Here is a 26,554-nt window from a genome sequence, read left to right on the forward strand (position 1 = left end):
AGCCCAGAATGGCTGCCTCACCTTATTATCCTCCTACAACTTTTTCATCAATCAGTAGCGTGGAGCTGACATTTGTCATATTATTGGGATTTTCTGGTTTCAAATGCAGACATTTTGCAGCCAAGCTTTAAATAGACTGTTGACCGCAGAATATTTGGTTGAGTGTGTGACAGGGAGAGGGGCGCTGCCAAGAAGTGCGTGCGGTTTGAGAGGTGTGTGTGTGTGTGTGTGTGTGTGTGTGTGTGTGTGTGTTGGACAGGAGTGGAGGGTGGCTGGGGAGGGCATTAGTGAATGGCTGTGCTATTGCATCCTCCCAGGAGACCTCTAAAACACACACACACCATAGTACCTTAGCAGCGCATTAAACCCGCCTCCTTCATCCGCAAAAAAACTCCCATCTCTCTGCCGTACCTCTATAACCTCGCGCCGCCCCTCAGCTAAAGTCAGTGCACACGCTCTCTCTTCTGCCAGACGCTCAAGGAGACGGCAGTGTGTGAGGAGGACCCGCGTGTATGCGCGCGCGCGTGTGTGTGTACGTGTGTGTGCGCGCATGTCTCGGGCTAAGGTCGGAGATTCCCCAGCACGCTGACAGGAGAGCCCCGCTTGTCTGAGAGCGGCAGCCGGCAGCGGGTGATAAAGCTTCAAGTGAAGAAGAGCAGCGGGAGGAAGAAGAACCGGCGGAGAGCTGCTTCATCTTGGCTTTTAAACTTGACTGCTCCTCCACGCGCTCTCCCGGCGCAGAGAAGGAAAGCAAACAAGTTGATTCCGAAGAAGGGTCGATTCAGCCAAAGCTGCACTAGATCTTTTTTTTTAAGCATCCCTTTGGAGCCCCTCTCCCCGTCCCTTCTGAGCGCGCAGTGACAGAAGGAGGGACGGGAGAACCGGGCAGACGGACCGTGAAGCTGCGCGTCTTCCCCGGTGCAGGACCCATTGGATGCGGGATGATGGATTAACAGCCTAGGCTGTGCACGACCCCCTTGTCCACCTCGGGATTATTTCGGCTCTCACTGACCCCCCTCCTTCCCTCTCGAGATGACCGAGGAATATGTTTTTCGGTGCGTCCTGATGCTCTGCTGCGCGCTTCTCTCGGCCAACGCGAGTAACTGGCTGTAAGTTGGACGTTCACATTTCTAAACCAGAATCCACAAATTTCCGCTCTTGTACTTCACCTGTGCTCCTGTTTTCCTCCTCATCTACACATCATCTTCGTCTAACCCCCCACCCCGGCTCAGTGGGCGCACAGGTTAATGGTTAACCATCAGGCACACACTGTCTCTCTCTCACTTTCTCTCTTTCAGACTTAATAACTTACTAATATGGCTACCCCCCCCCCCCCCCCAAAAAAAAAGCCAAAGTTTGGTCAGCTGTTTGTTTTGGAGTGATTGGACGATAAATTGCATTTTGCGCAAAAAAGTTAAAGATTTTTGTCTACATAACGTAATTAACTGACTGGTTTAAAAAAAGTTAACATAAAGCCCAAGAGAAAAGTGGGCAAACTCAATGTGAGGCTCCTGTGTGCTGCTCTTATCAGCAGCAAAAAGTCAAATTAGGAGGGAGTTTTTGAATTATGTTTTTTCTCTTTTGCAAAACTGAACAATTCCTCCTACTCTGAGAAACCAGACCAGGCATGAAGTAGATAAATAAATGCATATATAGATACAAATAAAAGTCCCCTTTCTTTAACTTGTAGAGAAACAGCAGGTTTTTATTTGAACTAAAGTACTCCCTTTTAAACCTTTTTAAATGAGTGAAATAAAATAGCAACTTCAATTTTGCAAACAAACACTAATGGTATGGGTGCGTGACTAAAGATAAGAAGTTCAGTGAGGTCACTAAAAGCAAAACATCAGTATCATGCATTTGTTTTCAAAAGGTGTAACACACAGCCCGACGCTGTAGCCGAAGCGCACCGTGCCACCTCTTCTTCTGGGGGCCGGTCGGTTGGGTCGCGTGTGTGTGCCTGCTCTGAAGGCAGCCTGTGGGAGGTGGATAGGTGGGTTTCTGCATTCCTCTGCAGGCTCCGCTCCATTTTCTACTGCCATTCATTCCACTCACCTTTAGCAAATTTACAAGCAGTGCTCATCATTCAGGGGGACTGTTTCATTTCCCCCCTTCTTCCATAGAATCGAGGCTCTGTTGATATGAAGTCGAGCTGACAGAGAGCTATGTAGTAACTAATAACTACAGTATTCTCAAACTGTGGTTACTCACTTGACGATTTGTATTTTTATTTCCTCATAGTAGGGAGAGTTATAGTAGCCTTCTGTGTTTACGTCAGGCTGGTGCTGCAGACGGCCTGACTGATATTGCTGACAGATTCATCAGAGTAAGTTAAATTAAAGCCCTGCCAAACAGCACTGCCTACCTTGAACTCTGTCACTGAGTACAGGGTAATTGTGCTGTTTGGGGCTGAAGGCGTGGTGACAGCAGCACACAGCAGGCATGTACAGGCAGGCTGCCGAGCTGCCAGTCTGCTCTGCAGGATTAAACTGTTGAGGAAAATCTGTGTGTGAGTCCTCCACGCTTCAGCAAGGGTCAGAGGATGAGAAGCAGTTTCAGCATTGCTGTTAGTACAGTGGCTCTGAAACATGCAATAACTACACCTGTTGTGTAACAGAGCAGGTTACCACTGTACCTGATTGGACAGAAGACGGGAGTTGCATGCAATGTTATTTACTTATACTAGGATTTTGACATACAGTAGTCTTGATGTAGTCAGTTGACTTGTGTGGAACCATAAATTGTATACAGAAGATGGACATGGCATGAGTTTTGAACACGTATTCTGTGTGAAGCCAGCAGGGGGCGACTTCTGTAGTTGCAAAAAGCTGTCCTGTTGTGTAGAACTCTGTGGTAAAACTATCTTCAGGTGTCTTGATCTGTGACCTCGTTAAACACTCTCCTGATGAGTTTATGATGTCAGCTGCACATTTCAAGACCAAATATTACACATTGTTCATGTTGTAAAATACAAGCAAAGAAAAATAGGAGAATAAAACAGTATGGTCACTGGCTAATGATTCATCAATCAGATGTGGTTGTTTAACGCTGTAATGTGTTTGGTTTTGCAAAGCTGAGGGAAGAAGAGTCTGACTGATGCCCACTAGTGTTGTTCAATAATGGCAAAAAGTAATTACCATTATTTTGCCCAATATTGTGTTTACTGGTTTTTGTTCTGTTTGTTTTGGCCAAATCAGTGGATTTCTTCACATTTGTTAAAAAAGGGGGGATTTAAATGAGCTTCAATTATTAGTTAATAATTTAACTGAATGAATTAAATAAGTGTGAACTCAAGCAAACATTCCACAGCCTGGAGGGAAGTGTTTGGGCTTTAAAGGAGGGAGGAAAGGAAAGGGACATGCTGATAGAGTTATATTAGCAGCTCATGATTATTCCTTTGACCAAATCTAAATCCAGTCACTACTTTTAGTTTTTGTTTTTATTTAAACTTAATGCCCAAAGCAGTAGAGAAGCTTCAGATATCGAGATATATAGAAGTATGCTTCAAAAGCAGACAAACCATAACAGAAGTTGAATGAGCATATTTGACCTTTAGTTTCAAATTATATATATATTTCAATATAATCAACACGTATCATGCAATAATTCAAAAGTCTTAGTCTTAATAGATACTAGAAGGGATGCAGACTAAATCCAAGGATATGCACCTACCGTTTTAATGTGTCTTATAACTCGACTTACTGCACCGGGCAATAGAAATCTGGAAATAGAAACACTGAAAATCAGGGGTTTAAGGGGACAGTACAAGGATTTAGTGATACACTTCCAAACAGTTCCAAACTCTTAGAAAAATTGAATTGGCAAAATCTAGAATACCCCGAAATTAACTCTGTCCTGAGAATTAAGCTCTTCATGAGCTTGATCCTACGTTGCCCATAATGCAACTTGATAGTGTTGTTATCAGACCAGTCGACCCTTCCGGCCCAGTAAATACCCACACCTTTAAAACTACTTGGCCCCTGTTTGTAACAAAGGCACTTCAGTATAATGTATAATAATAATAACATAACAATGCTTTGTCTCCAAGCCAAAATAACCCTGATGTTATCACTATGACATAATTAGGATCGGGAATATGCTGAGTCATACTCCTAAACTGAAATCCTGGAACACACACACACACACACACACACACACACACGCACTCACACACACACACACACACACACGCACTCACACACGCACACACACACACGCACTCACACACACACACGCACTCACACACACACACACACACACACACACACACACACACACACACACGCACTCACACACGCACACACACACACGCACTCACACACACACACGCACTCACACACACACACGCACTCACACACACACACACACACACACACACACACACACACACACACACTCACACACACACACGCCTGTTTCGTTTCTGTTCCATAGCTAAGGATGACATCATGAAATCTAGCTAAAATTAGCCTTTGGTAAACTTCTGGGCATTTTCACTTTTATGAATTACGAGAACAAATCCATTCCTATAAAGTAATAATGTGCATGTTAGTTGATATTACAAAATAACTGAGTGAACTACAACTTCTGTTGAAGCAATAAAGGCTAATAGAGTCACACTGAATGCTGAGGCTGTGTTCCGGTATAGAGCTCTTAAAATCCTGACTGACGAGGAGGTTAAACTGCTCGTCACGCCTCTCAGCTGTTCTTAAATCACGCTGAACCGCAGCCTGAACCAGGCTGTTTGTTTACTTCACCTGCAGCTCTCCGTGTCACCTTTAGCCCATCCACCAGGATGTGATCCGCCAGATCTCTGTGGCTGCTGAGTCACATTTAGTGTCCCGTTTGACAAGCAGGGATCTGAATGCTGCTTTTCATTAATTTGTCTATCATCACCCTCCTCCTCCTCCTCGGCTTCCTCTTACCCTGCACCAACTGGTTCTGCTGCGCCTGCCCGCTGCTCCTGGCCTTGTGGGTGTGTGTGTATGTGTGTGTGTGTGTCTTTGTGATTTTTGAACTTGAGTATGTGAGCTGGCATGTCCCCCAACAGTGGCACACGCTCAGTAATTACCACACTACACTGTGCAGGGGAATGGGAGCCACTTACATACGTGCACACGCATGCACACATGCACACACACACAAACACCTACACACACACACACACACACACACACACACACACAGATGTATTCTCCATCTACACTTGGTATAAACACGTAATCTGGATGTGAATAACCGATCTGCATACAGGAAAAAGATGCATTAATGCAGGATGTTTGTGCACCTGAGCACCATAAAGTAAGGCAGACCACAGGCTGAGGAGGTCAAGCTCCAGCTGCCTCATACCATAAACCAAAGCTAGGCCCTCAAAGGCACAGGCACTATCATCGGCCTCAGCTCTGCCCTGGAATAAAACCAGAGCTCATGCAGAATCATGCCATGATGTATAGAGTGTTTGCTGACAAGTCGTTCACTTAACTCCACCTCATTTATTTACATAATTAAAACTGTGGCCATAATCGAGATGACAAAAGCGAGAAAAAGCGAATACCAATGAAAAGAATGTGATTAATCAGATAACGTATCCGCATACAGCTCACATTACAGGACCATTTTGGAATTAGTTTTTACCTGGGTAAAAACAAAGGTTTGTGATCGTCTCAATATTGCGCAACAGCGCTACAACTGTCAACCGCAAACGAACTGCAAAGAATCCGATATTGTTGTTTGACAGAGTGTAAACACAGAAATTAGCCACCTGTCTCCTCCCAGGACACTTTCCAGCTGACAGAGTCTCCGACCCATCTTCCAATTAGTAACCTCAAAACGTCCATCGCTTTTCCTCCATCAGTTTTACTGCTTTGGCTTTTAGTGAAATGTCCTAACCAGATGGAATTTTGTGCAGAAATCCACGGCCACCAGATGATCACACTTAGCTTTTCTTCTATTGATACCTTTGACTTGAGTGGGTGTTGCTGTATAGACGTCGTCCTGCTCATGATGACTTATAAAATCCCTGGTTAGCTTCTAACTTTTCCTCTAACAGGATCATCTGCAAAAATAATAAGGGAACACTCAATCATCAGAGTATAGACAGACAAAGCCAGTTAGACTTCAGGGAAGTCAGTAAGGAAGTATAAACCACTGTGGATCCATTTCAGCTGCAAATCCTCGAGGATGACACTTCTACACGTGATGTTGCAGAAAGGTATGCTGTGCCTCCCAACACAGTGTCAAGACTATGGAGGAGAAAGCAGGAGATGGGTCATTGGATGAAAAGAGGGTGGGTTAACCCAATAGCAGGGCTGGTATTTGTTTGTGCAGCAAACAGGAGCAGACTCAAACTGTCAGGAACAGACTCACTGAAGGCGGCATAAGAGTTCAGCATCCTCAGATGGGGCCGTTGCTCACAGCATAGCACTGCGCAGATCAATCGGCAAGACTCACTCAAGAACACCAGAACTGGCAGATCTGCCACTGGCACTCTGTTCTCGTCACAGATGAGACCATGCTCACACTGTCGGTGTAGTGGGCCCTGGACAACCCTGACCTCAAGTGGCCGGTATGTGTACGCAGTTCCTGGATGACGAAGATATTGACGCCACTGATTGGTCCTCAGGTTCCCCAAACCTGAATCTAACTTGCTGGTCCTAACACATCATCCCTGACATCAAGCTACAAGCACTGACAGGGACACCAGCAAAAAGCAAACAAGAGAAAGATCTATCAGACGAGGGAGCTGTCTTGTCTCTGCCTCTCCTTGCATCTGTCGTCACTATGATTTGCCCTAAAGCAGGTTAAGTGGATTGACATTGGTTTATTGTTCCAAAGTGGACAAATCAATATCCCTGGAGTTTAACTGACTGTGTGTTATTATTGTTATTGAGCAATATTGTTTGCAAATATTGTAAGGATAACGTGCTAAACTGACGCCAAGGACGATTTAAAATAATTAATAACTGCAGTGGCAACAAAAAGATTACTTGACATTTGTCTGCGACAGATTCAGCAGTGTCTTCTTATTGTCTTGAATGGAAGTTAAAAGCAGGGCAAAGTGTTGGTTTTAGCGTACTGCGCGTCCTGGACGAGCATGGTAAGGTGATAAAGAGATGGCAGCTGATCAGTAGTCAGAGAAAGCCCTGCGGTACACACTGGCGCCTCACACTGCTTTTCACACGCGCACTCTCTCTCTCTCACACGCTCGCACATGTGGTAAATCAGTGGCATGTTATTTCGAGCCCTCTTGTCACCAGAGTGTGTGCAATTATCGTGGCACACTTGGAGCCACGGGATAACCAGATTACAGCCGGTCCTGCTGGGGGCTGACGAGGAAACGCCGGCACCGCTAAAAGACAAGCAGCCCTGGCTGACCAACAGAGAGGTGCACGGGGCGTTTAGAAGACATAACACGCTTTTGGAGGTCTGGGGGGTCCTGTGGTGTGAACAGCTGACTGCATTTCTGCTTTTGTACTACAGCGTCTGTGATGCTCCTGTGAGGCAGGAATAGGAAATGCTCCAAAAAATATCTCAACCGTACGCAGATGCAGGACAGTCATAGGTGCAGACAAGTGTTCTTAAACAATGTGAAGTTAGTTGTTCCACTGTTGCTACAACTGGCAACACTGTAAATGGTGCCCATGTTAATAGAATGAGTATCTTCAGTATCTTATTGTAGCGTTACAATAGACGATACTAATGTTCATTTTATTGACAGTAAAAAAGCTCATAGCTAATGATTTCTCAAAGACAAGAAACTCAGAAAGATCAAAATTTACAAAACTGACTTAATGTTTTATTCAAGATGACCTGAAACAAATGCATGAGACCCTAAACTACTGCGGGGTCTTTACCTCACAATATAAAGCATGCAAGGGGACTAAAACTGAACTGAATATAACGTTTTTTAAGTCGGAGCAGGCAATCACTTGTTCATAGGATTCTCTGTATAAGTATAAAGTAGGTAATTCTATAGAGTAGTGTTAACTTGGTAGCAGAAAAGGTGAGAAGAACCATGCTAACCACATGCACGGGGACTTCTTTATATATCCAGTGTTATGTACAATACTTGGGTTATGTGCACATCACATGTGTTAACTGTGTAAACAGTAAGCAGGAGCGGTAAATGGTGCAAGTCCTAACCTGCCTGCTCCGCATGAAGGATGTCATTTTCACAAGCCAGCTTATCTCCTTATCTATCCAACCTGAATGTGAAAATTAAAAAAAAATAATCATAAAAATGTCTTTGACACTGTGGGAAAAGGCATTAATAATTGAACTCTTCGGACACAATCCTATTCTATCCTCTTTATTCCAGTTTGTTAGGTACACTGGTACAACTGGTTGTTACCTCAGATATCTAATCAAATCAACATGGTAGAAACTCAGTGCATTCAGGCGTGGCCAAGATGACCTGCTGATGTTGAAATGAGCATCTGAATGGGCAAGAAAGGTGATATAAGTGACTTTGAGCATGACATGGCTGTTAGTGCCAGGTGGGCTGCTCTGAGTATTTCAGAACCTGGAATTTTGCAATCTTACCATCTCCAGGACCACAAAAGAGAAAATAACTGGTGAGCAGCAGTTCTTCTGGTGAAGTTTCTTTGTTGATGCCAGAAGTCAAAGGAGAATGGTCCGGCTGCTTCAAGCTGATAGGAATGCAACACTAACTGAATAACCACTCGTTATAACCAGGCTATGCAAAACAGCACCTGGTAACACACAACGGCGAACGTCGATGCAGATGAGCTACAGCAACAGAAGACCACACAAGTTGCAATTCCTGTCAGCTAAGAACCAGAAACTGAGGGCAAAGTCAGACAACAGCAGACTGGAAAAACTGGAAAATGGACCAAACAACGTGACAGCATGGATCCATCCTGGAGGATCTCAGGTGGTGTAATGGTGTGGAGGATATTTTCTTGGCACACTTTGGACACCTCAGTACCAGATGAGCCTGCCTGAGTATTGTTGCTGACCATGTCCATCCCTTTATAACCACAGTGTACACTCTTTCTGGCAGCTGCTTCCAGCAGGACAATACACCCTGTCACAAAGGTCAAATCACATCCATGCTGTCATGACAACATGGACCAAAATCTCTGATGAGCAATCTGCTGAAAATGTACCCTGAAAAATTAAGACTGAAAGCAAAGGGGATCCAAACTAAGTGTCCAATGACTTCCTACCATAAGGCCGCCTTCCCACTCTGAATTGGATAAATGGAAGATGATTGTATATCTTGGGGTTATAATAGCTGCAGTCAGATTATTGATCGCTTTTCTTCTATGTACATTCTAGCCACATCTGGCTCTTTCTAGCCCATGTTAGCTTATGTCTTGGCTTATTAAAGAAGATGATTTTTTAAATGTACCATCCACCAATTTTTTTTCTGCCTCTATTTGTCAGCTTTTAAGGAAATTGACAGCAGCATACTTTGACTACTAGCTTTATCACCCGAATGAGAGAATTTTGACCGACAAATAGAGACTTGCTTGCTCACAAGCTGATATCATCATGCATGCCTATCATCTTTGTCCTACCAAACCCAGCTACACAAAACCATCCAGTTAGCTGGCTAATGTTACCTAAACACAGAAACGGCCACAGGTACATGTCGCAGGAATCAGACACGGCCAAGTCCTGCATTTAGAAATAATCAGCTGTTCACAGCTATTGTTTCCCGCACACACACGAACACACACACACACACACACACACACACACACACACACACACACAGTAATTGGCTCGTAGCCTTTTGAGGCTACCAGGCAGGAGGTTAATTTCATGGCTTTTACTGCTTCTTTCTCCAAACGTGTGTGAAAATGTGTTTTTGTGTGCAAGTGTGTGAGGGTTGTGGGGTTGGCAGAGCATGTTATTTTTAGGGGGAAATGAGCAGCTCTAGTGGAGCCAGCAGCATATAAATACACCAAGACAAACGTAGAGGCGCGCAGACACACACACACACAGCTGCAGAGCAAACTGTAGACTGTGCATTAATTGAACTCATCAGACTGTTTGACCTCTCACCTTTTAACATTTTAATCTTTTATCACTTAACCATCTCCCTGCCTCGCAGCCACTTTTCCTTCTCTTGCCTTCACCGTCTGACCTTAAACGATTCCCTCCGAGCTTTTTTCCATCCTCCCCTCCTTATCTCTCATTCTTTCCGCTGAAGGTACTGTCTCTCTCCCCTACTTTTATTTTTTGTGCGGGTGTCACAAGGACCTTTTGAGTATTATGTCTCAAATGAATACAACACCCGACACATCCACCAAACAACGCCGACACCAGCTTCTTAAACCAGCTACTGCATGTCAGCGGTGTTGACATGCAGAGAGGGAGAGATCATGCATGCGATGAGGGCTCATAAGAAAACAACAAAAACACAAACACAAAAACTAATTTTGCGGGTCTTTTTTAGTGATGAGGTGCTTCTACTTTTAACTTTTTGCTTCTCTTTTTTTTAAGCCCATTTCCGAACGATGCTTTGCTTTATAAATGCAGAGATGATCCTGCTTAATTAGATTATATAATAAAAGAGGGGTGAAGAAAAAGCATTAACTGCATATATAATTGAGCAAATGTTGTGCTATCCCAAAACATTTTACATTCTGCCATTCCTAACACATATTTACATTTAAGGCTTTTTTTTTTTAAGTTTATATATTTTCTTTTTAACTTGAGATAAACATGTCTTACCCATTACCCTGGGTTAACAGATATAATATTTTTTAAATATATAATAAGAACATATCTAATAAAGAAGTAAACCTGTGTGTAGGTGGAGTGAAGTGATCAGAATACTTACTGTGAAGCCATTCGCTGCACTCAGATGTCATTTTTCTTCTTTTCTTTGGGCTATACACGCTTGGCAATTTTGGCCATCCGCTGGTTTGAATCAAAAAGCAACAGGCTGGCTTCAAATGTGAAATAGAAATGTCATGCAGATGTACTCACTGAAGTTCTGCTTTTAAGCAGTTTCAAGCTGCAGTCATACAGTGCAGACACCTGCTGAACGGTGCTAAAAAAACTACTAAAATAATATAACTTCATTCACCAAAACTGAGGCACAGTTTGTACCACACAGCAAGCCATATGCAGCCTCAGAATCTGCACTGAAGCTTTAGGATCCCAATGTCAAGTGCCTATTGGAGGAACTGCTGTTTTTGGCACCAGTGTTGCCACTTGGAAACACTCAAATAACAAAATAAAATAAAAATTTTAAAAAAGTTATTTTTACTGATCGTGGTGTAAAAACGCCTGCTGCAAATCCAGTCAGCATGAATGTGGTTTCTGGAAGACTGGGTTATAAAACACTGCAAGCGCAACGTCATTGCGTCGATTTGACAAAGTGGATTATTCAGGTTCCTTCGCACGCTGGATATAAAGTATTTATATCGTTTATAATGCACATATTTGGAGACAGAAAATGTTTGGATATCTTGATTATCTCCATGTGGCATACACTGACACCTTCGTTAGGGATTCTTAAATGTTATCCGTCATGGGTCAATCATTTTTGCACTTCCATATAAGGTCAGCTGTAACCCTATTACAGATGGATATGTGGACAAGAAGCCTCTGCCACTGCCAGAGTGTTTTCCAAATACTAATTTGTACAGGCACATGTACAACACTGGCTGTTCACAGCAGCGTAAAGCCATCAGGAAGTTTAGAAGCTGGAGAGTTTAGTTCTGTGTTGATGCTCAGTGTAGGAAGGTGGCTTAAGCCAAACTGAGAGAATAGTGCCCTCTACAGGTCAGTATCTGCTTTACATGCTGTGTGAAACACTGCAGAGGGCACACTGAGGGTTAGCTGGGGCCACTTGTTTTTGAATGTATACTGCCCTCATGTTCTCCACCAGCAGTGCTCATTGTAAAAGTTTATTATTTCATTTGCTTTTACTGCGCTGCTGAAAAATGACCGTCAGTGCATGTTGACTGTAACTGGTAGCAGGCTTGTCTCAGCTCTTGTAAAACAAGCACACAGTCCCTCGGCAGAAAAGACTCTTTTCTTGCAGCGCTCCTCCTTGCACTTCCCATTTATTCTATATTTACTGGTCACTGTGTACCTCTGCTGTGTGTTCAGTACTGGAAAGTCAAACATGAGGATATTTTCATATAAATACACACTGGAGACGATGGCGGTGCAGAGAGTGTGCTGCAGTTTGGAAGCATTTGTGTCATTTTGTGTGAAGAGACTGACTGAAGCACAGATCACAGCTTCTACCCCAGCTCTCTCTTGTCTGCAGGTTCTCTTCCTTTTGGCCCTCTTTTTATTTTTGTGGTGAGAAGAGAGACTTTTGAAAGAAGAGAGGTCAAATCTAGCACCGAGCAGGGGTGTTTCTGTGCACTCTGTCCAGGTACTCTGGCTCCTTCCTGCAGTCCAAAGACTTACAGTCAGAAGGGTTAGGTTAACTGGTCATTCTACATTCCCCTCTCTCTCTTTCTAATCTATATATTTGATACAGGAAGAGAGCAAAGAAGAGAGAAAGTCTAAATAGCAGCTCTCCTCTGTACATTTGCACTTAGTTTACCTCAGCTGGTTCTCTTCAAGGTACTTGCTGATTCTGATCATTTGTCTGTACTGATATCTCATATAGCCACTACAGTCTGTACCAACAAGGTTCATACGTACCAACATATCCTGGTTTGCACTCGGGTACTTCCTGGTGGCATTGGTGTAGGGTGTGTGTGTGTTTGTTTGTGTGTGTGCCCTTGAAAGCATGATGGTAGTTTTGGTACAAAATATATCTATCTCACATCTGAGATGAAGTTTTGCTTTTCAGTTTGTGGGTGTTGCAAACAGTATTCTGCTAAAAAAGATGAACATTAACTGAACTTAGTCTCTACCCCTGAACCTACATGGGTTCAAAAATCACTCTGTCTGGTTTTAGTGCAACATCTTAAATCACAGACTTTTTACAGCTTCGAACCAGGAGTGTCGTGGGTGTTTGACCAGATATTATATTTGAGCTTAGAGTACTTTAATACACCTGACAAAATGTTATCATTTTATAAATGAGTTATATGAAAAAGCTTTATTAATGGCCACCAGTGTTGTTCAAGTTACTTGAAAAAAGTAAATAGTTACTTATTACTGATTACTTCTCCAAAAAAGTAATCCCATTACTTTACTGATTACTTATTTTCAAAACTAATTAGTTACTTATTACTAAGTTACTTTTAAAAACATGATACACAACCTGAATACGCAATAAAGCAAAAGACCTTTCAGCCCAATTCTATTTTTTCTGCATAATGCATCATACAAAACTGAAACAAATGGAAAGCCTCTTTTTAAAACTTGTTTTATTAGTTTGAATTTTACGCACATTGCAAAATTTTAATTATATGCAACAGTCGTTGTCTTGAAGAAATGTGTTTAACATTTGAACCTCTTTTCTGCATATTCCAGCATATAAAATAAAATAATTCTTTATGTTTACATTCACTCTTTCAAATAAAATAAGGGCAAAATACAGCAGAAAATAAATAAAATCAAAGATTTAGCAGGACTAAGTCCTGTCTCTTAAATCTTGTCACCTGTTTAGCAGGAGTGGGGCGGGTGGAGGTTTGCCCGGTGCCACAGTGGTCATGTCAGTGGGAGGATCCGGGGGTTTCTCAGTGAATGTCACATTCCCGTGGCAGCGTGCTCGGTGCTCGCTCAGATTTCAAGTTAAATTTTTCGCTGTAAAAAAAGTTTTCTTCCCACGCAGAGTGAACAGCGCACGCTAATGTTTTTGTCACTTTTTACAGAGTCAAATTCAAAGTAATGTCATGTTATCCATTGTTGATCTGCACACGTCTGTTGCTGCCACGGGCGTCGCACGCTCGTACGTCATTGTCATGAGACACTCTCACAAACAGAATCACGGCGTGCTTAAGGAAAGTAACAGTAATCTAATTACTTTTTTGCAATAGTAATCCCTTACTTTACTCATTACTTGAAAAAAGTAATGGGATTACAGTAACGCGTTACTGCCCATCTCTGATGGTGACACAGGGCTCATATTGTTATAGAAATACAAACAGGAGTTTTTGAATGATATTCATTTCTTTTTTATGTAGCTGCAATAAACCTGCAGTTATGATGGCGCTCTGTTTATATTTATCTGTTATTTTCAGTTTCAGCCTCTCATGAGCGTGGGGTGGAGGGTGAAAGGTATGGAGCATTCCACCTGAAGCGCGGTGCGTTCGCAGGCCGCTGTGTGTTTGTGTTGCATTACACGTCGCAGCCTTCACAGCACCATTGGCTCCACTGGGCTTAGGCTTCTGAGATTTAGGCACGCAAGCACCAGAGACCCGAGAGACAGAGGGAGAAGAGGGGGAGAAACCGGGATGATGGTGTGTGTGTGTGTGTGTGTGTGTGTGTGTGTGTGTGTGTGTGTGTGTGTGTGTGTAGTGTTCTGTCCTTCTACGGGTTGACTCCTCTGTAGAGGTGTTTTGTTAACCTCATCTCTGGGAAGTGAAGTGTATACACTGCAAAATGAACAGATAAAGTGGGAGAGGACTCACGCACACACCCAAGGCCTTCAACTAGCTTTCCCACGCACACACACACATCTATGAAATTACCTGAATAACAAGTTATCCATTGTTTATTAAATGTTTCCAGGGTGAATGTCAGGCCAGAGCGATGCCATCCAGCTGCTTCTGTCTCTTTGTGTGGGTGCTGCTGTCAGTCGTTTTGCGATTTTGGGCCTTTTTTTGTTTTGGGGGATTATTTCGTGCTGACTGACGGTCTCCCAGCTGGATGCCTTGACCCAAACGTAGCACCATGCCCAAGGCTATGCTAGAAAACAAAGACAGATCAAAAGCCCCACATGTCTTTGATGAGAGCCGTGCAACTGCAATCGAGCAAATCAGAGAGAAGAGTTGAAGTGGACTCGATCCAGTTCAGATGGAGGGAGGGAGATGAGGGGCAGGACCTGTTGAAAATGATCAGAGGATGTACCTCACAGAGAGCTAGAGGGTCGACCGTGAGGCCCAGGGCTCCCTTGAAACCGTGCGGATTTACCTGAGCAAAACATTTCCAGGCTAAATTTAAAGAATTTGCACAAAGAACCACCTTTAGCAGCAATAACTTGAAGTCATCATTTCATCATCATCAGTCTCTGATAATTGTGGAGGGATTTTGGCTCACTCTTCTTTAGAGGGGTGCTTCCGTTCATTGAGGTTTGCTGACATTCATTCACGCACAGCTCTCATAAGATCCCACCACAGCATCTCAGTCAGGCTGATGTCCACACTTTGACTGGGTTTTTCATTCTGTTGCAGATTTTCTGGTCTGTTTGGGTTTTTCTGTAATTTCTATGAACGTTGCGCAGTCTGACCTTGGGGCGACATCCACTCCTGAGAGGACTGTGGTTTGTGTGTTAACACACATCTCAATGTTCAAGACCAGGAAACTGCAAAAAGCACCTGGCTGCTACTTACCCTCTTACTTCCTACAGAAGCAGTAAGGGTGTACTTACTTTGCTAGTTTCCTAGCTGGACTAGGAAGGGTGACCTTATCTTTACAGGTTTCAGGCAAATCCAAAGTTATTGTTCTCACACGCGGGCACCGTGGTTCGCACTGTTGTCTCTGAAGAAGTCGTGTTTCATGTCTTTTCAGCCACTTTTGCTCAATGGGGACTTCTGTTCTTTCCCAGTTTCTGCAACAGCATTAACCTTTCAAAGAGGAATCAGAAGTTGCATTTATAATCAATAAAATACACACTTGCACATTTTAGTACAGCCAATCAGGAGTGTGACTTGTTGCATGGTGAGTTAATAGTATGACACCAGAGCTTGTGGTTGGAGTGGCTTGTATTACTTACCGCATGAATCCCTCTGAACACACGATTACCAAAGCAGCTCCACATTGTCAGCATTGCTCAAGATCCCAACACTGTTCAGCTTTATTGACGTCAGATCTAAGACCCAGGTGGACCACGCATGGCTCAGATTAGTGATACAATTTGCTGACTTTGTGTCTTTGTCTTCAGCGCTATCGTTTAAACGTACGCTACATTGTACATTTCTTTGAATGTATTGGATTTAATTGTACTCTGTCTTGTAAAATACCTCGTACTCTTTTTTTTCTGATTAAAAACATTACTCTGGTAGCTGCAGTTTGTAGATATTTTCCTTTTACAAACCCAAACCTCTGAGTGACTTATAAAATATGATTTGGCACTGCGTGTGCACACAGGTGTTTTGACTTACGCGCCTTGATTAGAAAGGTTGGAGGTCGTTCAGATTGGAGTTGTGCAAATCCACATATGCTGGGAATTTACTTTGAGCCAATATGTTCTAATAATAATGATAAATATGTATCTTGTCCAGACAGTAAGCCATTTATATTCTTCCAGTACTTGTTGCTTGTTACACTTTTCATTTGTATTGCTTGTTGACATTTCTACACTGTGTACAATTCACAAAACATCCGAGTCCTCTTTCCACCAAATTACATGTTAGCACATCACAGATAAACATTTCAGTGAAATGCATACATGATGTCTCCTCTGATTACCTGTTTGTTGATTACTGTTCATGATCCTTCACACTCTCATGTTGTTTAATGATGATGTCACTAAATAATGAGGTCTGCAAATGTCAGGTTTTAGTGTCCTTTGTTAAAGGTTCAAGTTCAGGGTTTTACATGGATTCAGTTTGGCTTCAAAAAGACAAATATTTTATAAAATGACGGTTTATTGTTAAATGATTAACTCAACATTCATTTTGAAGTCTTTAGGTCTTTTGAAGCATCTTCCTTTATCATCTAGTCTACTCTAAATTAAATCACAATGCAACAAACAAACCTGTAAAGAGTACTTGAAAGTAGCCACAGAAGCCCTGAACACATTTGAAAATAAATGAGGTGATAAATTGTGAAGGAATGGGGGTCATTTTCATAAAGACTTTCATGCATGACTTGTGTTTGCAATAAGAGAAATCCCCCACTTGCTAGTCATTAGGAAGAATGCAAGTTTACAGCACCTCCGCATTGCCCACACTTTTTCTGACTCAACAAATGAATAGCCACACTTTCTCTTTCCAGCTCAGACCTTCTGTGGCTCCGTAGTTGCTTAATGCTGCATGTTGTCCAAGCCAACATGCAAGTCACTATTTATCAGAGCATGTTACTTCTGCAATACACTAAAATGTGATACATTTCATAGAGTTAATTGTAACCATTTCAAATTTTTACATATTCCATCGTTAACACAGAAGTGCTGATCAGTGCTAATTTCAGCCACAATGCTTGTTGTCCACGACATGAGAGAATAGTGCAGACTTTCTGTTGAAGGTCAGCATGGAGGTGCTTTAACTTTCTGAGCGCATGATGTCAATCGTTTGGGAGGATGTGAGCAGATGCGGCTAAGAGGTGGCAGAGTGGCAGAGAGTAGGGTTATCACAGTGATGAGTGTTTAATCCAGACGCTGTCTGGATGGGAAGAGAAAAAGTCCATGGAACAGACAGAGAGAAAGAGAGAGGAAGACATTATCTCAGCTGTTGAGAGGTGGCGATGAAGAGGGTGAAGGGGGAGGAGGAGCTGTTTGACCTCAAGAAGGACGGCATCGTAATACTGCCCCATTAACACGTGTTACATCCACCAGGTCATTGTGTCCCATCTAGAGTCAGGGCTAGTGTTTTGGTAACGTTAGCATCCACCCTTTTTATAGAACGCTCGTCACTACACCCAAACAGGGAAGCTGTAATGCCAAAAGGAATGCATGCGATTTCAGCTTTTTTACTTATTTAGCATATGACTTAAAGAAAACTAATCTTAGTAAGGTCTCCAGTGATCTGGTGGATGTTAAGAGGTTAAAAGAGTTGAGCAGTGGCTACGAGCCAACTTTATTAAACGACCTATAGCCTTAGCCAGTGTAAAGAACTTCAGCTGGCTTTGTGTTATATTAAAGTTTGGTCTGTAATCTTACAGAAGAATTCTTTGCAGTCTGGTTGTGCGCCATGGCTTGATTGAGATGGGCAAGCAGGGCTTTACAGAGGTATGTGTGGTCTGGGAACTCATAACCCAAGACTCATAAAAGAAGCTGGGGGAACCTGAAGGAAATACACGTCTACTTGTACAGAATAATAGTCTAAAAGTTAATTCTGTTGGAATTTGCCTTTATTAAGGGACATTTTGGTATTCAAACTCTGACCAGTGCCCATTTACTGAATTCTTTCTTACATAGTAAAATCAGCCATGTCTCCTAAAAAGACATGGCTATACGACTATATAACTATATGCAGTGCTCTTTTTTCCCTCTCGTTTTCTCCCTTCAGAAATACCTTACAGTGAGACCAACAGGTGGTTAAAGAATTAGTCACAGCCCATTATTTCAACTTTTTGGCTTCTAAGCTTTCTTTTTTTAATCTCAGATTTAGACTCCTTTTTACTAACTTTTGGAAATGACCAAAAGTTACAATAGATGCTTTCAAACATTAACTATATTAAACCTTGAAAACCTCAGTTTTCAAGGTCATTTTTTGCCCCAAAAGTGGCAAGAAAATAAATTACATTTAACAAATGTGCATGTGTTTCTTTCAAAATGTGATTGAGAATCCAGCACAGGTCTGTGGAAAGATGCCTGATAAAACAGGGTGTTCACTTCAAAATCTAGATATGATACCACATTTGAAAGTGTATGCCAGCTTTTGAGCATTTTGAGTTAATACATATACTACTATATTTACTGATGCTGTGAAGCCACACAGAACACATCACAATCCAGTGTTTCCTGAGAACTGAGAGATCAATACTCAGCTCTTCTTTGGATTTCGCCTGCTAAAGAACATGGTTTGGCATCCCTCCATGTCTTAGCAAAGCCTTTTGATGCATTAATAACAGTTTTTTTGAGGACCAGTTTTTAGACCTGTGTGTCTGAAGCTATAGCAGTGAGTGACAGCAACCTCCAGAAACCACTCACAACCAGTTGGAGAATACTCACTTTTCCCTACTGAAGGTGGTTGCCAACTGGTCTGTAGCCTTGTGTGATTGCTGATTAACACCTCCTGAATCTCCCTCTGCAGATATTTACTCACAGATATGAGGCTGGAAATCAATTTCCAGCAAGATGCAAAAATGAGCATAAAAAGCAAACAAAAAGTACATATGGAATACAACTTTTATTTTTAATATTTTTATACACCAGTTTATTCACTGACACTACACTGTATGAAAATGATATTCATAAGTGTCTTGAAATTAGAGATAAAATATGAACTCAGGAAAAAGTGTTAGTATCATTATCATTGTTTATAAAACATTATTCTTCATTTATTCTTTTCTTTTTATTATTTTCTTCTGTCTTTGTTTCGGCAAAATCTTGTTGTAAAATTGCCATTTTGCTGTATTTCACAACAGCAGGTGTAATAGTTAAACTTCAGCCTTCACATTTTCCCTAAATAATTTACCAAAATAAAATTAATCATTATTAGATACCAATTTCTAACCTGTGCTTGTTTTTTTTTTTTTTTTTGGGAAAATGAAAACAGCTAAGGATCACATCTGTTTGTTTTAGAAAAACAAAACATTTTAGACTCAACATGTACATGCACATGACGTCTTGGGACACTGAGGGGTGCAGACAGTACACAGCTTGGGTAGTTATGAGAAAGCCTATTTCTGTAAGGTGAAGCTATGACTTGAGATATGAGGCTGAGGTGGAAGTGGTAGGGTCAGGGCATCCAGACTGATGCCATTTTCTCATATATCTTAGACTGTGTGTGTGTGTGTGTGTGTGTGTGTGTGTGTGTGTGTGTGTGTGTGTGTGTGTGTGTGTGTGTGTGTGTGTGCAGTATATCTCCCTGACCTGTCTGGCCTGGAGGTGGTGTGTTTGTGTGATAAGCCACTTTCCCTCCTCTCAATGTCCTCACACTTGGATGTTCATCCAAAACATTCCCACAAAGGCACGGGAGCTTTTTGCAGCTCTGCTTCCCAACTGTAAGAATGATTAATGATGAGCATGGCTCAAGAAAGTCTGCAAGTTAGTTCAGGCTGGATACTCGAGTTGTTGCTTGCATCATACGGCTGACTCTCCTTACTCTTCTTACTTCACCAGCATCCTCCTGTAGGCTCCAAGTAAATGTTTGTTCAAGACTCACAAATTTCTTTGTGTATCATATTTGCACTGAATGATGATCTAGGAGGGGGAGGGAGCCAGTTTAGCAAGCAACCCATATAGCATAAAGTTTAATGCAGAGCCCTGTTCAAATCCACCTTGTGGCCATTTACTGTGTATTTGTAAAATGAAATATTGCTTTTTTGAGCTCACTAAAGAAGCCTTGTTGTTTTTTCCACTAGGTACCTCGCCAAGCTGTCATCAGTGGGGAGCATCAGGGACGAGGAGACGTGTGAGAGGTTACGAGGCCTGATCCAGAGACAGGTACTCCACTCAACTGTAGTAATAAGTTACTAAGTCAGTTATGAAGTTACAAATGCACTTGTTTTTCACTATAAAGAGTTATATTCAGTCAAGGTGAGCTGTCCATCAGTGTCCATCAGTCCACACCCAAAACTCCAATATCAGTATGGATATACATAAAGAGCAATACTATCCATACAGGGCAAACATATTTATTGCACCAGCCTACAAGCATGGCTTCCTAAGGCTGTAAAGTTGGCCATTTTAACATGGAGGTCTCTGGGGGATTGAATCATTTTTGGACCCAGCCTGAAATGTTCATGGAAGGACCTGCAAAGGAATTTCAACTTTCATCACTGAGGGTTGCAGATGATTTTAACAAGCATGTAAGTCCTTAATCATGAAAAAGAATTTATAAACTACTGCTATCAATCATTTTTAAGGTTTGATAGTGTAGACTAGTAAAACCAAGCTGTTAATTCTTGAAAAGTTCTACATTCAAAGAATTTGAGCGTAAAAAAAAAAGTGTACATAAAGCGGTTTTAAGGATTGTTAGCTCGTTGGTTTTCTGATGTCAGTTGTTAGCAGAAACAAAACCAGCCTGCTTCCTCTTGAGAGGACAACACTTCATAGATGAGTCCTTGGAAGATTCAGAAACTGGGGCCTGACTTGTACATCAACCCCAACAAGCTAAGGCTACTATGTTACTCGATATGGTAGCATCTACAGAATACATCAAAGGCTTCTAGGCTACATTATGACATTGTTTGCAACATTTATGGCATTTGGTTTACTGCTTTGTCAGGTATTTTAAACAGATATGTGGTGATATTATTTGTTCCAGCCACTTCTAGCTGTTGTTTTGTCCTCCTCTGTTCCATATCCAGCTAAGCTTTGCTGATTTCTATGCATTGCCTGCCATGAAAAAAAAAGGTTTCTCGTGGTAAGCCATCTTGATCGTTTACATTCGGTATTGTCAGTCTTGGACACTCCAAGCTTGGAAATTGTAATCCTCAACTTGGAAAATTCCAACCTGAGTTGAACGCACAGCCGTGCACACTGAGCGGTTACCTGTGGTCTGTCCTGCCTCACTAACAACATATAGGCTCCATTTACTAAATTAAATCCAAGAGGTCATCCAAAACAAAACTGAATACATTTACAAAACTACATATAGAAGTTTACATATGTTCAAGAAAACCATATGGGTAACAATATGGACAAAATTTTGCCATGATCGTTGGAACTCATAGGCTCATGGAAATTAGAGGTAGTAAAGTTAGCATGTTGATATGTCTCACTAACTACTGGTTGCATTGCCATTGATTTTTACACTGACATTCCTGACTCCTATTGACTCAGGTGATCCCCAGACATTTCCTGTAGTGCCACCAGTAATCCCAAACGTTTCATTATCCAGCGAAATATCTCCACATCTACTGGATATATTGGGACATAATTTTCTACAGACATTCCCGGGTCCCAGACATGACTTTGCTGATCCCCTGACTTTTCCTCTGGCGCCACCCCAAAGTTGGCATTTGTGGTTGGGGTGAAATTTTCTTGACAAGTTTCGGATTGATTACAATGACATTTTCCCTCCAGGAAAATTTACAATGGAATTTAATTCTGATGATCCTCTTACTTGTCATGAGGCCCCTCCATCAGGTCAAATTTAATTTGTCTTGTATTTTGGTTTCTGACAGAATACAAGTATTACATAACTACCAGCATACCAACAAACCAAATTATTAGAGCACATGCAGCATAGGTGTTATAATGTATTATGCTAATACTGAAAGTTTGAGCATATAAGCATCATGAAGTGCCGAAACAGGTAGTAACAATACACCGTAATTAAAAGATGAACGTAACCGTTTTTTGAGGATCTGTTCTGAAGCACTCATATTTTTGCCCATGTTGGTTTTGGACTCAGAAATGACTATATAAACAGATGAGAGGGTGGGGAGCTAATTCATTAGCTAGAGGAGCAAGTCTGGGTTGAATACTACATCCATGAAGTGCACAAATGGACCTGCTTATCAGTGTAAGTGACAAACTAATTAAATGCTGATGGGGAAGCTTCTTGGATAGGTGGAAAAACACAGCAAACTGTATTATTTTCCAGATAATTCCATTACGAATGCTCTAAAAGACCCAAGAGCATCAACAAAATTGACAAGTTCAACCCAGTGACTCATTTTAGCTAACGTGAGTCCTAAAAGACAAATATCCCCTCCGGCTGCCTTTGTTGTCACACCTCTCAAAGTATCCATGCCACTAATTTTAAGCTTAGATCAGAACAGTAAAAACTTTCTAGCTGCATGCTCTTCGTTTGTGGGTGACGCAGCTCCTGTGTGTCCACTACAGGTTCAGATCTGTAAGCGGAGCGTGGAGGTGATGGATGCGGTGCGTCGTGGAGCCCAGCTGGCTATAGATGAGTGTCAGTTTCAGTTTCGCAACCGTCGATGGAACTGCTCCACACTGGAGTCGATGCCTGTGTTTGGGAAAGTGGTCACGCAAGGTAAGATCATCCACTGCAGCGATTCCAGAAGACACTTTAATGGCAGACAACACTAAAGCTGGTCTATAATGCTAAAACAGGTTTATCTGTTCTGCATTTACAAAAGTGCAACATAAATAACTCATCATGTTTTATATACTGTGAAATGTTTGAGCTTGTTTCCATTTCTATTGGCTCCAGCGTATTAATGTCTGGGCCCAATTCTTTAGATTTTAACACACTTTTGTGTGTATACACACACACATACACTTTATCTGATCATTCAGAAGTACAAGCTCTTTTCATTTGCATAATGACACAATGTGACTGTGTGCTTGTGTTTATGCTTGTGTGTTAGGCACCCGTGAAGCAGCCTTTGTGTATGCCATCTCAGCAGCCAGTGTGGCGTTTGCGGTCACGAGGGCCTGCAGCAGCGGGGAGCTGGAAAAATGTGGTTGTGACCACAATGTACATGGAGTCAGTCCAGAGGGTAGGTCTCTCTCACTCTTTCACACAAACACACACTCAGAAAAGGAAACACAAGGGCCAACTGATCCTGTACAGTTTAATGCAGAAATAAGACTATATAATATGAAAATTGTTTTCCAAGCAGACATAACTGTGAGACTGTTAATGATGACATTTTAAAACCACCCCACACACATTTCCACATTAAATTATAAGTTTATGAAGAATAAAACCTGACTGAAAAATAGCTTGTGGTATAGTATCAGTGCAACATTTAAAAGCCTTACAATGACCGTTTCTTGTCTCTGTATTAATATCCTTTATTAGGGTTCCAGTGGTCAGGCTGCAGCGATAACATTGCATATGGAGTGGCCTTCTCTCAGTCCTTTGTCGATGTGAGGGAGAGGAGTAAAGGCCAGTCCTCCAGTCGGGCTCTCATGAACCTGCACAACAACGAGGCCGGCAGAAAGGTAATCCACTGCTGTTGATAAAGAGCCGTGGCTTATGTTCAAATTATTTGAAACAATCAAGTCATTCAAGATAACAAAAAAAAAAAGCTTGAAGAAAAGCTTGAAACCTTGAATTTATTTACAGAAGATCCAAGGTCAACTCTCAAGTAGATGAGAAGCCTCAAGTTATAAGACACATTCCCAAGTCAAGTCTCCAGCCATTCAAAGGATCAAGATATTTTAAAAAGTAGTTTTTACCTTTTGTAGGGGTTTGATGTCCATTACAGTCAAATCTTAAGTCATTTGAGACAAGTCCATCTAGGTCAGGTTTTAACTTCTTGAGAATAAGTTTAAATTGAGTGTTTTTTTAGTTGAAAGGTTTTTAGTCCTTCAGTTAAAAAAAAAAAAACTAGTCAGGATTATATACGTTAAAAACAGGCTTAAGCCAAGTTGTGATCAAGTTATTTAAGACAAGTCCAAGTGTCACACCATATGTGACAAGTCAATGTCAATTCTCAAGTCAGCCTAGAAAGTCAAACCCAGAGTTCTCAAATCATGTCACAAGTTCTTTAAGTTTAATGTTGTTGATGTTAGTAGTCTAGTCCAGCCATTCGAGAAAAGTGAGCATAACCAAATGGAAAGTTAAGCCCCAAATTATAAGAGATAAACCCTCGAATCAAGTCTCTAGTAATTCGATTTGCCCTTTTGTAGGGTGGCACTGCATTAATTTTCAGTCAAGTTTCTTTTAAAAAGAAACATCAAGTCTGGTCTTCAGTCATTTAACATAAGTCCAAATTAAATATGAAGTTACTGAAAAGAGATCTAAAAAAATGTGAGAAAACTAAAAGACAACACAAATTATTTGAGACAAATGCAAAGTCAGGTATCAAGTCATTTAATAGAAATACGAGTCAAAGCTCCATTTTTGTTTTAGGTGTTACTGAGAGCAAATTCAGCGTTATAGAAACAGATGTTGGCATCCAGATCTGCTGCTTTTAAAGCTGTTTCAGCAAACCAAATGTTCTTTGGAATCCTTGCAGGCCATCCTGTCTCACATGCGTGTGGAGTGCAAATGCCACGGCGTCTCAGGCTCCTGTGAGGTGAAGACCTGCTGGAAAGCCATGCCACCATTTCGCAAGGTGGGCAACATCATCAAGGAGAAGTTTGACGGCGCTACCGAGGTAGAGCAGCGGAAGGTGGGCACAACCAAAGTCCTTGTTCCTCGCAATTCCCAGTTCAAACCTCACACGGATGAAGACCTGGTCTACCTGGAACCAAGTCCAGATTTCTGCGATTACGATCCACGCACGCCAGGGATGCTGGGCACGGTGGGTCGCCAGTGTAACCGAACATCCAAGGCCATCGACGGCTGTGAGCTGATGTGCTGCGGCCGTGGCTTCCAGACACAGGAGGTGGAGGTGGTGGACAGGTGCAGCTGTAAGTTCCACTGGTGCTGTTACGTCAAATGCAAACAGTGCCGTAAAATGGTGGAGATTCACACGTGCCGGTGATGGAGGCGGAGGCACAGAGGGAACTGCTGATAGACAAAAAATGCCCCGTACTCCTGATCGGCTAAAGAAAAGAGGGAGTAGGGAGGACTTGTTTAGTTCCTTCATCTCCTTTAACCATCCCAGCCTCCTACTGCTATTCAACAGACACAGACTGATTGCCCGAGAGGTCAAAGGTCATCCGATCCTTTATTTTTTTTTGCCACCTTAGTGGACATCAGTAGATTAGGCATGGGATTTCCTATAAAGCTACAGTCTGTTTGTTTCTTCTCAAGTAGAGAGCATCTTTCAGTTCCTGATTCGCTCCCTCACAGTCATATTTAGTTTGTCATTGATCCTTATTTTTGTAATGTTTAACTTATTTGTTGAGAGTTTTGCTGAGGGGGTTGACAGGGGCAGTTATAGAAGGACTACAGACAAACCGACGAGTGGAGATTATCATGGACAAACTAGACAAACGGCTAGGCAGTTTGGGGGTTTGGGGGTTGTGTTAAGGAGGAGGGTTGTTGGCCGTCAGCCCTTGTTGCTGCTGCTGCTTCAGGGACTCACTTGGAGACAAAAATGGAGACTGCGAGTCTGTCACAGGACAGGCTAAAACAACAAAGAGGAACACTTTGTGATTTGCTTTCTGAGTATACATGGCTGCGCTGAGGCTCATTTGCCTCTCAGTCGCTTATTTTGCCCTCCGCAACACCCTGATGCTGCTCTACTCACTCATCCACTGTCTTCCTAACGACAAGAGGACGATGACGGACGGACGAAAGCCACTGTCAGCTGTGTCCTGTTTTTTCAGTAGGCAGGTGATGGGCGTCGGTCAAACAAAACACTCACACCTGCATTCACCCACAGCTGCTAGCCACAAACACACACCAGACAGCTTCCATGAAAAACACTTTCTACGTCAGCTTCGGCGCATGTCCTTGGCATCACCCTGTGTGCTCGTTTGAGAATCGATGCGGGTTCTGACCTTGTGCTGCACGCTGTCATCTGCCAAATGCTAGTCAGCTTAATGCAAACAACACACAGTCAAGTTAACACACAGCGACATGCCTGCATCTCCAAACAGACATAATGTAAATACACATTCAGACATACAAAGAAAGGGGTCTGCCAGAGGGTTGCCGAGCATGTTCATCACACATGATGACTGAAGCACTTTCTCTCCAAGCGCACATAGAGCCCTCGCCCTACAGCAACAAACACAAAATCACACGACCAAGTGTTCCCTGTTCCTTTCCTAACACGCACACACACACTACACACA

At 42.2% G+C, this 26,554-nt stretch overlaps 2 protein-coding genes across 2 annotated transcripts in view; one reads left to right on the forward strand and one right to left on the reverse strand.

Annotated features, from left to right (window-relative positions):
• LOC309706776 (uncharacterized protein) overlaps nt 1–26,554 on the reverse strand; it is a 217,420-nt gene that overhangs the window by 40,870 nt on the left and 149,996 nt on the right. The gene's annotated exons all lie outside the window — the stretch shown is intronic.
• On the forward strand, nt 394–25,802 carry wnt4 (wingless-type MMTV integration site family, member 4). The gene is made up of 6 exons (XM_082534615.1): nt 394–1,109; nt 20,302–20,383; nt 22,733–22,886; nt 23,224–23,355; nt 23,661–23,803; nt 24,823–25,802. Exons 1-6 carry the CDS (start codon nt 1,033–1,035, stop codon nt 25,291–25,293), a joined length of 1,059 nt encoding a protein of 352 aa, XP_082390741.1. The 5' UTR covers nt 394–1,032; the 3' UTR covers nt 25,294–25,802.

The sequence above is a fragment of the Aulonocara stuartgranti genome (genome assembly GCF_965226115.1).
Source record: "Aulonocara stuartgranti genome assembly, chromosome: 5".
Lineage (NCBI taxonomy): Eukaryota > Metazoa > Chordata > Actinopteri > Cichliformes > Cichlidae > Aulonocara > Aulonocara stuartgranti.